This window comes from Rhinolophus sinicus, linkage group LG07, assembly GCF_036562045.2.
Source record: "Rhinolophus sinicus isolate RSC01 linkage group LG07, ASM3656204v1, whole genome shotgun sequence".
In the NCBI taxonomy this organism is placed as follows: Eukaryota; Metazoa; Chordata; class Mammalia; order Chiroptera; family Rhinolophidae; genus Rhinolophus; species Rhinolophus sinicus.
The window spans coordinates 27034223-27046802 of NC_133757.1; the positions used below are offsets into that span (position 1 = coordinate 27034223).

The 12580-nt window shown below is 36.0% G+C and overlaps 1 protein-coding gene across 6 annotated transcripts in view; it reads right to left on the reverse strand.

The window, feature by feature from the left end:
- The window catches only part of CCNJ (cyclin J), a 51354-nt gene that overhangs the window by 19248 nt on the left and 19526 nt on the right, over positions 1 to 12580 (reverse strand). For all 6 annotated transcript variants that reach the window (XR_012498477.1, XM_074339307.1, XM_074339308.1 and 3 more), the window contains exons 3-4: positions 7269 to 7479; positions 14 to 313 (exon numbers count right to left, since the gene is read on the reverse strand). Coding sequence is in view for 5 of the 6 variants with exons in the window: in XM_074339307.1 (XP_074195408.1) it covers positions 14 to 313; positions 7269 to 7479 (511 nt within the window). In the remaining variant the exon portion in view is untranslated. The remainder of the gene's footprint in view (positions 1 to 13; positions 314 to 7268; positions 7480 to 12580) is intronic.

Genomic DNA, 12580 nt, shown 5'->3' on the forward strand with positions numbered 1-12580 from the left:
CATAATGACTCACCTTGCAAAGATACTTCCAGGAAGTAATCTGCATACTTGGCCATGTAGAGTTTAGTTTTTTCCAAGCAAATCATTGGCCAGCCATCATGAAGATCTGTTTCGTGTACTGCTTCAGAGAGATAATACTCGATGAAATGGGCAGCTGTTGGAAGGCAGAGGTTCCACTGAAAGGTTTCTAATAATAATAGTTCCATATGTAGCAAATTTTGTTTTGTTAATACTAGATTCATATTAGTCATACAACCCAGGCTGTTGAGCTGCTCTAGCTTAGGCACACTATCTTCTTTTTCTTCAAATTTACCTTTTAAGAAAACAGAAAAAAAAATGAGAAAAAATGTTAGGCAAGAGATCATTATAGGTCTAGTCACTTAAATGGGATTTGCTGTCTTACTGCAAAGATTTAGATCCAAAGACATTCTTTCCCCTACCTTGGGCAGATATGATTGTGCCTGAACTCTGTGGTTCTCATATTTGCACGTTTTCTCTCCAAGTGCCTCCACCCTTCACCCTTCACCCTCTCCTAAACAAAATGAAACATGTAGATATTTTGATCTATATCCTATTGTGTAACAACAAAAGTCACATATGCCAATGAAAAAATAACTCTCAAATCTCATCAGCTGAATATTTTGAGGAAATTTCTTTGTGGGGACAGCTGGTGGTTGGTGGAAGAGAATTATTTTCAAATAGAAGAAAGCTTACAGAATTTAATGTCACAGAGTTATCTGAAATCAAAAATAACCAAGCTTTAAGTGTTTCATCTCGGCATATTTTCAACACAATCTCAATTACAGAGAGAGAAGCTTGGGGGAAAAAAACTGGGTGAATATGTATCACAAGCATTCTCATTCCACAGAAAAATCTATTATCCCTTTTCTTCTGAATTCAAACAAAAACCTAGCTATGTATGTTCCAAAAAAGGAGAGGTGGGGAATACTTTACATGCACTTTTATGTCCCATTACTCAAAGGAGAATAGGAGTAAAGACAATCTGATAACAGAAGTTCATTATTTTAGGCATTCACTTCTTTCCAGGAAATACTCATCCGCATGCACAAGATGAGGAACAAGATTTCTTCTCCACCCTCAGAATAACTTTTCTATAGATTACGTACTATCTTACACTTTAATTTCTAAAGACATATATATATATATACATATATACATATACACACACATACATATATGTAACTATGTATGTGTATGTACGTGTATATGCATGTGTATGTATGTACACACACACACATACACATTTCTTTCATTTTAGGTATTTCTAGAACTCATGGCTGGAGAAAATTCATTCAAACTATCAAGTACTATTATGATTTTCCAGATGCAGCAATAGAATCAAAGAGTTGTCTTCAAGTCTCTTTGGGTCTTTGTTCCATAGTGGTCCACAGAAGAAAGGAAATTATAACTAAAGCCTTCTACCATCCTAGTATTACATTCTATTTTACATTAAGGTTTAAAATCTTAATGCATTAAGCCACTGTGACCTTAATGCAATTATGGATTCTTCACAATAGCTTTTATACTTACACTTGTTCAAAATGATAGTTGTTAGAATGTTACATATTACTATATAAAATTTCTTGTTCTACTATTTTGATAACTATTTCAATATATTTGTTTTCCTTGGAAACCTTATAATTGTATTTTATCCATTTAAAAACATTTTTCGAAGAGCCAGAATGATTGCCAAAGCAGTAGAAACCAGATGAGTTTCCCTGTGCAGTTTCTCTTCCAGAAGAGATGGGTTTACGTTACACATTGAAGCTGCTACAACAAACGGTAGTGGACAGGGTCACTCAGCCCAGATGCTGAGCGTATTGGAGCCGGTGGGGTTTGTTCAAGTCGGCCTCCTTAGGGCTGGGGAAAAAGCGTTGCTGACTACCTTGGTCTTTGCTTAGGAAGGGGAAATTGGGCTAGAAAGTTTTGTCTCCTATGCCAGGAGATTGTAAGACAATAACTTGAAGGAGAAAGCCCAAAGAAGCATATAATTTCTCTTCTGCACCCAAAATTTTGAATTTCTTGAGATTGAAACCACTTTTAACTAAATATTGCAGCAGGTAGGAGTTGATCCAAAAAACTTGTATAATTCAGACTTTCAATTTAAATCACATAAAGGTGAACTTCACAAGTTTTGCCAATAGCATATACTTAGTACAGCTCAAAGCACTAAAGTGGTCTTTATGCATAGCCATCTAGCATCATCACTACATAAAGATATAGTAAAGGAACACACAGCTCTCAGTATAGCAGAGTGGAATTCTTCAGAAGGAGAATGACCTAGGAATTTAGTTCAGTACCTCTGGATGAGTCATTAAAGCTTTCAAAGTGCCCTGCCATTTGTGTAGCAGCAACACTGGCAATATACTTCAAAGGAATATGGTAAAAATTAATGAGTTTATTTATATCATGCTTGAAGTTCCCCAGAAGAAATTAATACATCACAATTCACTGTTTAATTCAAGGATCAAGAATGTTTCATATTATCTCCTTGAAACTTTCAACATGAAAACAAAATTGTGCATGACCAATTTCAAGCTTAAGAAACCAAGTTTGCCAATTCATCTAAGGTCAAATAAGTTGAGCCAAACTAAAAATAGAAGCCAAAAGAAACACTTATGTTTGAAGTCCCCAATCTGTACTGCTACACCAAAGTATTAAATGGGGTTATTTAGGGACAACAACTACTAGAAAGACAGACTTGTATATTATTAAGCATCTATGGGGTTTCTATATTTATAAAGTACTTGGCTACTACAAGTTGGAAAGCCTTTGCTTCTTGATTCACAACATTAAATATAAACTGCATAAATAATCATATTTGGGATTTTAATTCAGGTTTAAGTTTCTTGGAATCTTTTCATTATATATAGGGACATAAATACTCAGATACATGGATATTAAAGAATTTCAAAATGTGTGATAGCATCAATGAATACCTGCATTCATAGCCATAGTTTTTGTTGTGCTGAATGCTATGTGTGTGGGTATTTTAAATCAACTTACCCACAATACCACATACAGATCACAAGCTCAGTTTCTTCAATTGAAAGGAAATACCAGAAGCCATGTGATTATATTGATAAAGGCCCCAAACAGGAAATAAGGGCACAGGAAATTCACATCTGCTTCCCAGAAAATAAAGAATGAGAGGCCACAGAAACAAAACATTAGGTTGTCTTTCCTTTATAGGAAATGTTCAAACCAGCCCTGGAAACCAGCAAATTTTCAAAGCCAGTAGTGAATGGCAGGCATGTGGTACTAAGGCAAGGATCAGATGTCACCATAAGCTCTGCCCACCTACATTCTATTCTTTTATTACGAAGTAGGAAGAAAGTCATCCGCAACATACTAAGAATTCTCACAGATTTGTAAGACTATCAGTCTAATAGAACAATGGATAAGGAAGAGGAAGAGGCAATTCATAGGGGGGAAAAAAAGAAAGTTCTATTCTCATTAAAAAGTGAGATGTAAATCAACTGTGAGATAACAATTTTTCACCTATCAGTTAGTAAAGTAAAAAGCTTTGTCAACCCAGTATTGGTAAGCAAGGAGAAACAAGCAGTTGTCACAAATTTTTACTACTAAAAGTCTATAATCGCATTTTGGCTTCATCTTGACTCCAAGATCATTTCTTAGCTACCCAAGACTTTATGCAAATTATCAAATGCCTCATCTCCAAGACTGCTTCCATGCTCTTCACAGTTCAGTGATGATCACAGAAGCCAAGGGAAGCCAGAGTATACATGTTAAAGAGCTGGAATTTGAGAATTTCCCAGGATAAATCAGTCTTTTCAAGAATGACCCAGAACCCTAGGGCTAGAGACCTAGACTAAAGATTATAGAACAGTTTATGGAAGAATTATTCATTGTGATGCTAACGTTTATGTTTCAATTTCCTACCTGCTTTTAAATATATCACCCCACTGGATCCTTACAACAAGTTTCTAAGAGAGGTGTCTTTATTTTCATTTTATAGAGAAGTAACCTGAGACTCAAGGGTTGTTGAAATTCATATTGCTGGCAAGAGATTCAAACCTAGGCAATGCATCACTATAATCCCTGCTCTACAATACTACACACCTCCCTCCAATTAGATCATCTGTGAGCCCTTTCTTCCTACCTCTAACAGTGTAGACGCTCAGGGATCTGGATACACATTAGTATCTGGAATTTACAAGCTGTGCTCCATCTTTCACCAAACTACCAATAATCTCCCAACCTATTTAATAAATGGAATCCAACTTTCACCCCGTCCTGTCAGCTGTAAGCTGTTCTTCACTTTTATACAACAGGCTGCCCATTCCAAAGCAGGGAGCAGCTGGGTGAGGGGGACATATAGCATTCAATCATTCTGTGAGGACAGAAGCATTATTTGAATAAAGTTTATGTAACTAACTGGAGAGCTGCCATTGATTTCCAAATGTAAGAAGACAGAATATAAGAATGTAAGAGACACTAGAATGAACTCCACAAATTTAAAACAATCATCAGATACTGAAAACAGGCTACCAGTTTATAAGCATCCTCAGCACTTCTGTTGTGAAGTTACAGACTGGAGTGAGGAGAGACTGCACCCATCTACTAAGAGCCAGCTTCTTTGATTCCTCATTTAGAACCGACAGCTTGAACTCTTTGACCAACGCCTACTTGGGAGGGGCTGAGACCCTGGGGAAACCTACCTCACATTTTCTCCCTCTCCAGGGGAGAAGGAACAATGTAAAAGCATTCTTCTCTCTCAGGGAAAGAGGGGCCAGGGGGTGTTGCTAGGACAAAGGGAGGCGGTATCCGACTCTTCCAGTAATAGCTGATAAACAATTCATATTTGAACCACAGCAAACACAAATCCTAAAGCCTAGCTCCTCGAAAACAAGCAAAAAGTAGCTACATATTACCACACAGATTAAATAATATTCAATAAAATAAACTGACCACGACCTTAAACCAACAGTAAGAGATTATTTAACAATAAAAAACATTGAAAACTTCATTCCAACTAAGCTAAGATGGCACACAAAGTACCCTTTCTCCCAAACTGTAGGACCTGCAGGAACTTGGAACCAGGTCCAAGCGCCGCAGGTGGCCAGAGTCCTCACTACACTATTCAGCTCCAGTTTTTAGTGAACTCTGGTGGTAACAGGTTGTTTATGAACATCTCGTTTAGTAACCCCCTAATTCATTTTCTAAGTTACCTGTAAGTAAGCTTACTGGTAAGTAAGTAGTCACAAATGTCAGTCAGTCTGTGAACTGACGGCATTATTCAGAATTTCACAGTCCACCAACAGGAGTCTTCCATTTGGCTCCCACGGCACTTTAAGAATCGCAGGCATACAGCAGGATGAGCTTGGCGGTAGTAAAAGATAGCAGTGATGGTCACAGCAGGCAAAAAATTAGTTTTCATCAATGATTCCAAGTTTTAAAAACAACCTAACTTGCATATCTGATTCCCAGTGTCTCTCTACTATAAACCTATTCCATAATAAACTAACATTCTGTAGGATAACAAGAAACTATTCCATTTGTGGACTCATACATCTGATGTGTCTAGTATGAGTTTTCCCAATCCTATGCAAACTAATAAACCAGAAAGGGCTTCATAGCCAGTGACAAAACATACAGAATTGTACACATGACTGCTTATGAAGATGAAACCTTAATTAAAGGTTAAATATAAATGTACAAACATTACTTCTCTGGCTTTCTGGGTGGAGGGGTAGCAGGTGAGATCTCTGGACCTTAGAGGACAATAAAGGAGAAATGTAGATTTTTTTTTTTTTAGGAAATAGTACTCTGGGAAGAATTTTGCTCAAGGTATATGGGGAAAGGGTTGGAAGATGAGACTGGAAAGGTGGCTGGGTCCAGATGAAAGGTTCTAAACGTTACATTAAGGAGTTTCTACCCTCCTCCACAGATAGTGGGAAGTCATCACTGGGGCTGCATTTATTTATATTCAGCCTGCTCTACAAAGGATGTAAACTAACTTACAAAAAAGACCTTTAAGGAGACAAAATAAGTAGCTGAGGTCATCAGATCAAAGGAAGAATAAGGGTAGGACAAGAAAATCTGAGCAAAGTTAGTACCAGAACAGACACCACACGTGCCTGCATTTGGTTTTAGGTTTATTTGCGGCCGAAGCACAAAGGGGTTTTAGAAAGACCTCTGGTGGCAGGATGTAAGGGAAATGTCCTTTAAGGAGCAACCACATTGGATCCCAAATCTTCAAGTAGGGGTTAGAGGTATAGGCAGAGGGTATTTCTGCATACTACTTCGAAGTGGGGCTTAAATTTCCATTGTAATGACATAATATAAAAATACATAATGGATTCAACTTCAATATCAAATACAATCTTTTCACATTACTAACAGAGGAAAAACTCAATTTCAATTCCTTTGCTCACCCTCTTTCTCTTCAGTTGGGGTACTAACAAACAGTGAAATGAGTTAAAGATGTTAACACAAAGAGGCCCCCAAAGGCCCACCAGCACACTGTGCACGGGTCAGGAGTACGGTTCTCTCAGATCCCACCTTGCAGCCTACGACACAGTTGTGCCTACAGCATAAGCAAAGCTGTCTTGTGTGTAGCAGCTGCATGTGAACCTTCAGTTCTTCAAGCCAACTCACTACGGAGTCAGTAGACGCTATCCTAACAATACAACAGTATGGTACCTTTTAGACAGTTTCTCAACCTCAGCTCCAGTGACATTTTAGGTCCGATCATTCTTTGTGTGGGAGGCTGTCCTGTGCACTGCAGATGATTAATAGGATCCCACGCTCTACTCACTAGATGTTAGTAGCATCCTTCCAGGTTGTGACGACAACCAAAACCGTCTCCACACATTGCCAAGTATCCCCTGTGGGGCACAATTGCTCTGGGACAAGAACCACTGCTTTAAGGCAATGGTTCTCAATTGAAAAGGTACATCAAAATCACCTTTGGAACTTTCAACGTTAAAAAACACTCAGGCGCCATGACAGGTTCTGAGTCAGTAGATTTGGAGTGGCCCAGCCATTTGAAATCACAATATTCAGGATGTAAAGCTTAGGTACATATATTTTTAAAAGGCTCTAGAGCCACATTTTAATGTGTGGTTAATAATCATTGTGCCAAGGAGCGCTTTCAACATAAATTTTCTATACTAGTAAACTGGTATGAATGGAATTTGGTGGTATTTTAGTGAGTTCTACATACATTTACTTTATTATAAACAATAGAAAATTCCAATTATGTAGATCAGATTCATACTTACTTGCTAGAAGCAGACAGGAAAGTGCAACTAAATGAAGCTGCTGGATGGAGATGTCATATCGATCCATAAACAGGTCCAGCAAATAGACAGCAAGATGTCGGGCAGAAGGGCAGAGTGTGAAGCGATTGCTCACAATGGCAATCAAGTCAGCAAAATACCTTCTGAGACTTAGTTGAGGGGACTGGCCTTTGTAGGAGGGCAACTTCAGCTCCTAAATTGAGAGCAATGACATTTAGTTAACAGCCTGCAGGAGAAGTATTCCCACAATGCAGAGATGACTTTTTTCCTCAATATATTAGTGTTATAAGTGCCTTTAGCAAACTTTTCCCGAGTGAAACAAAAATGAAAAAGTTGGGATGAAGAATAATAAATGGCATTTAAAATTTAAACTAAACTTTCTCCTTATTCTTAACCACCTCTGACGTGACCAATTATAGGTGTTTCTTACACTATGAAATGGATGTATTCAAACAAAATTTTTAATAAAGGAATCCTATATTCTCTACAGGTGTTTCCAGAAAAAATTACCACACATACATACCCCTCCAAGAAGCTCAAAGCTTTTGGTTATGAGATAACAGCTAAGTGGACATGCTCCCAGAATGTCACATACTATGTAATACTTGCAGGGATATGGAAGGTAAAGACTAGTATTCATCCACTAGTACCTTCTAATTATGTTTCCCTTTCAGCAGTTTTATGATTTCTCCTTTGCTATCTTCTTCTCATACACCTAAAAATTTTCCCATCATCACTGTTCAATCTCAGAATTACATGAACTTGTTTTTTAAAAATTAGAAAGTTTCCATACTATTAAAGTATATCAGAGCATAGAAAAAGTGAAAAGATTCTAAGTCCATTTTATGAGATCAGCATAATACCAATAATAAATGCAACAGGTATCACAATAGAAGGAAGTAACATGGACATGACCCGAAAACACAGGTTAAAAAAAAAAAGATAAATTACAATTCATTGCCATTAAAAACTTTTGTGCATCAAAAAATACTATCAAAAGTGAAAAGGCAACCTACAGAACGGGAGAAAACATTTGCAAATCATACATCTATCTGATAAGGGATCGATACCCAGATTATATAAAGAACTTTTTTATATCTACAACTCAACTCAGTAACAACAAAAATCAATTAAAAAATAAGCAAATGACTTGAAGAAACCTTTCTCTGAAAAAAATGTACAAATGGCCAATAAGCACATATACAGATGCTCAATGTCACTAATAATTAGGGAAATGCAAATAAAAAACCATTATGAGATACCACTTCATGCCCATTAAGTATGCTAAAACAAAACAAAAAAACAGCAAAGAGAAAATAAATGCTGGCAAGGTTGTGGAAAAACTGGAATTCTTGTGTATTATTGGGAATATAAAATTGTGAAGCCACTGTGAATAACAGAACTGCAATTCCCCCCAAAATTAAATGTAGTATTACCATATAAACCATCAATTCCACTTTTAGGTATATACCCAAAAGAATTAAAAGTAGGGATTCAAACAGTTGTACATCCATGTTCATAAAAGCATTATTCACAACAGCCAAAAGGTGGAAATGAACAACCCAAAAGTCCATCAACGAATGAATGGATAAACAAAATGTGGTATATACATACAATGAATTATTATTCATCCTTAAAAAGGAATGAACTTCTGACATATGCTACAGCATGGATGAACCTTAAAGACAGAATGCCAAGTGAAGTAAGCCAGACACAAAAGGACAAATATCACATGATTCCACTTGTAGGTGGTACTTAGAATGGTCCAAGTTATAGAGATAGAAAGTAAAATTGTGGTTACTAGGGGTTGGAGGGCAGGGCGAATGGGGAGTTATTGTTTAATGCGTATGAAGTTTCAGTTTGGGAAGATGAAAAATTCTAAAGCTAGATAGTGGTTATGGTAGCACAATATGTGAATCATATATTTAATGTCACCGAAATGTACACTTAAAAATTTGAAAGCATATATGTACCACTATGTTCACTGCAGCACTATATACAATAGCCAAGATATGAAAGCAACCAAAATGCCCAATAGATAACTAGATAAAGATGTGGTAAGTATATACAATGGAATATTACTTGGCCATAAAAAAGAATGCAATCTTATCATTTGCAACAACATGGATGGACCTAGAGGTATTATGCTAAGTGAAATAAGTCAGAGAGAGAAAAATACCATATGATCTCACTTATATGTGGAATCTAAAGAACAAAATAGACAAACAAAACAGAAACAGATTCGTAGATAAAGGGAACAAACTGATGTTTGTCAGGTGAGAGGGGGTTGGGAGGCTGGGTGAAAAAGGTGAAGGGATTAAGAAGTACAAATTGGTAGTTACAAAATAGTAGTCACAGGGATGTAAAGTACAGCATAGGGGAAAACAAATGACTTAAATGGTAAATTTTACGTTATGCACATTTTATAACAATAAACAAAAAAGGAAGTTACATATCAATATAACTTAAAAAGATATAAAATCATAGATAAAATATGATAGTAATATAATTTAGTAGTGTATCCAAAGAATGCATCATCAATTGTATTACATCCCAGGAATGCAAGGATGGTTTGATAGTAGAAAATCTATTAATATAAATCACAATAAAAATTTACAAATAAAAGTGCACAATCATCCATATAGATGCCAAAATAGCATCTGGACAAAGGTGAAAAATAACAGGTGTATATTTCTTTGATGAAGGAAGGGAGGTAAAAAGATCTCAAGTATAAAAGCCAGCATCTCATTTGGAGGTGAAACAATAAAGGATTAGAATTCTAGTGCCTTCGTTGCAATACTATTTAACATTATTATGTGAATACTAACCAATCCAAATAGAAAAGGGAAAGAAAAGGTTTAATTATTGGAAAGGAACAATCAAAAGGAACAATAACTTTCATTTAAAAAGTTATTATTTTTTCGATGGTAGAATTCATATATACATAAAAAAACAAAAAGCAACAGAAAAAATAAAGAGAAACAGTAAAAATTCAGTAAGGACGCTGTTTACAAAATTAATATTAAAGGAAAAAAAGCTTTCCTGTATACTAAGAGCTGGTTAGAAAAGAGAAGATTCCATATACAGTAACTATAAAAATTAAAACACCTAGAAATAAATCTATATGTGTCAACACTATATGAAGATAACATTAAAATTTTGAAGGAATATAGAAGACTTGCATAGGAAAGACATTCCTTTTTCTTAGATAGAAGAATCTATTTGATAACAAGGGCATTTTAAATAGGGAGAACAGATGAATTTACCAAATATTTCTGACAGGATAAAGAGCTAATTTCTTTGTTTAGAGAACTCTTACAAATCAAAAGAAAAAGGCAACAAATATGGACAGTTCATAGAAAAAAAAAAATATGGCCAAAAACATATAAAAAGATGCCTTATCCCATTCAAAATTAAAGAATTATACAGTTTTTCACTTACCAGATTACATTTTATTATTTTTTTGTTTATGGTATCAAGAGTGGAAATAGCAACTCCCACATATTATTGGTCAGGTTTACAATATAACCTCTTGGAGGACAAGTAGGTAATATGAAATTTTTTTAAACGCAGAGATCCTTTAAACTAGCACACTAGGCCTAGGAATTTATATATAAGGAGGTCCTTTGCAGCACTGTTTTTAATAGCAAGATAATGGAATAAAAGCTTGATGTCCAACAACCTGGATGGATTTCCAGAGAATTACACTGAGTGAATAAAGCCAATCCCAAAAGGTCACCTACAGTATAATTCCATTGATATAATTAACATTCTTGACATGAAAAAAATTATAGAAATGAAGAACAGATTAGTGGTTAAAGAGGGTTAAGGTGGGGGAGAGGGTGGGAGGGAAGAGGGTGTGGCTATAAAGGGGTAACAGGAGAAAGATCCAAGTGGTGACAGAAAACGTCTGTATCTTGACTATATCAACATCAGTATCTTGGTTGTGATAATCATACTATAGTTTTACAAGATGTTACCCTGGGGAAATTGGAGGAAGGATACAGGGAATATCTTGGTATCATTTCTTACAACTGCATGTGAATTTACAATGATCTCAAAATAAAAAGTGTAATTAAAAAAAAAAGCCTGACGTCCATTAACAGGGAACTGATTAAATAAACTATGGGACATCGATTCACTATGGACATTAAACTGAAAGGCAACAGACCTATTTGTGCTGATGGGGGAAAAGTTGATAAACTAAGTGATGTTGGAGTGGGAGGAAGGTACAAAACACTGACTATATATTATGACCTCTTGTATTAAGAACAAAAAACAATTTATTTGCAGATATACTAATTTATTGGGTATCTTTTCAGGAAAAAAAACCATAATGGTGGTAACTTCAGGGGATCAGGAAATAGTGAAGGTTGGGGAAAACTCATTTTAATATTTTTACATTATCCGAAATTTTTTTTTAACCATATGCATGTATCATTTAAAATTTAAAAAAATTCTAATAGTAGTTACTTGGGACATAGATTAATGGGCCATTTTATGTTTTTAATTTTTGTATAAGTGAGAAAAGCATAAACAAATACTATTGAGGAAAGAAAACATTGGCTTAGCTGGCTTGACACTTTGAAGAAAAAAAATTAATTTCTCCAAATAAAAGGAATATGCTGATTTTCCATGCAGCCCCTAGGGGTTTTCTTTTCTCGTTTACCATTTCTGTAGATCTTCACAATGGTGTAAACGAGTTACAATTTCAAACCTCACCTTTCTTTCTGGTCATCAGGTGACATTTATTGAGCATTTCCCATGTAGCAGACACTGTGCTAACCCCACAGATAAGAGACTCAAGCCTCTCTGTAGCAGGTGAACCAAAACACCGAAATTATTAGAATATAATATAGTAATCACAGGGCATTATAGGAACATTGAGGAGGGAGATCTAATCCAGCTCAGAGGATGGGTTGTTGGGAAAAAACAAAGCCCGTAAGTAGGCTTTCTGCAAAAGAGGCCTGAACAGGGTCTTAAAGACTCAATGGGAAACAGCTGTGAAAACTGGTGGACTTTTAAAAAGAACCCCTAGGGCCATTCCTAGGAGATTTTAAACAATGTGTCCAATACATTCTCTTCTTATCATTTTAAATGGTAAAGTACAAATGCTTACCGGAGGCTGTCAGATTTAGCTCTTTGTCCAATTACACATGCACGAGACAATGACCTATGCATCTCTCAGCTTACCATTTTTTCCTCATGTCTATTCCTGATGCCCTAGAACTGAACACTCTTGTTCCCATTGGCCTCGCAGGCTCCCACAGGTCCACAGCGCAGTCAGACCTCAA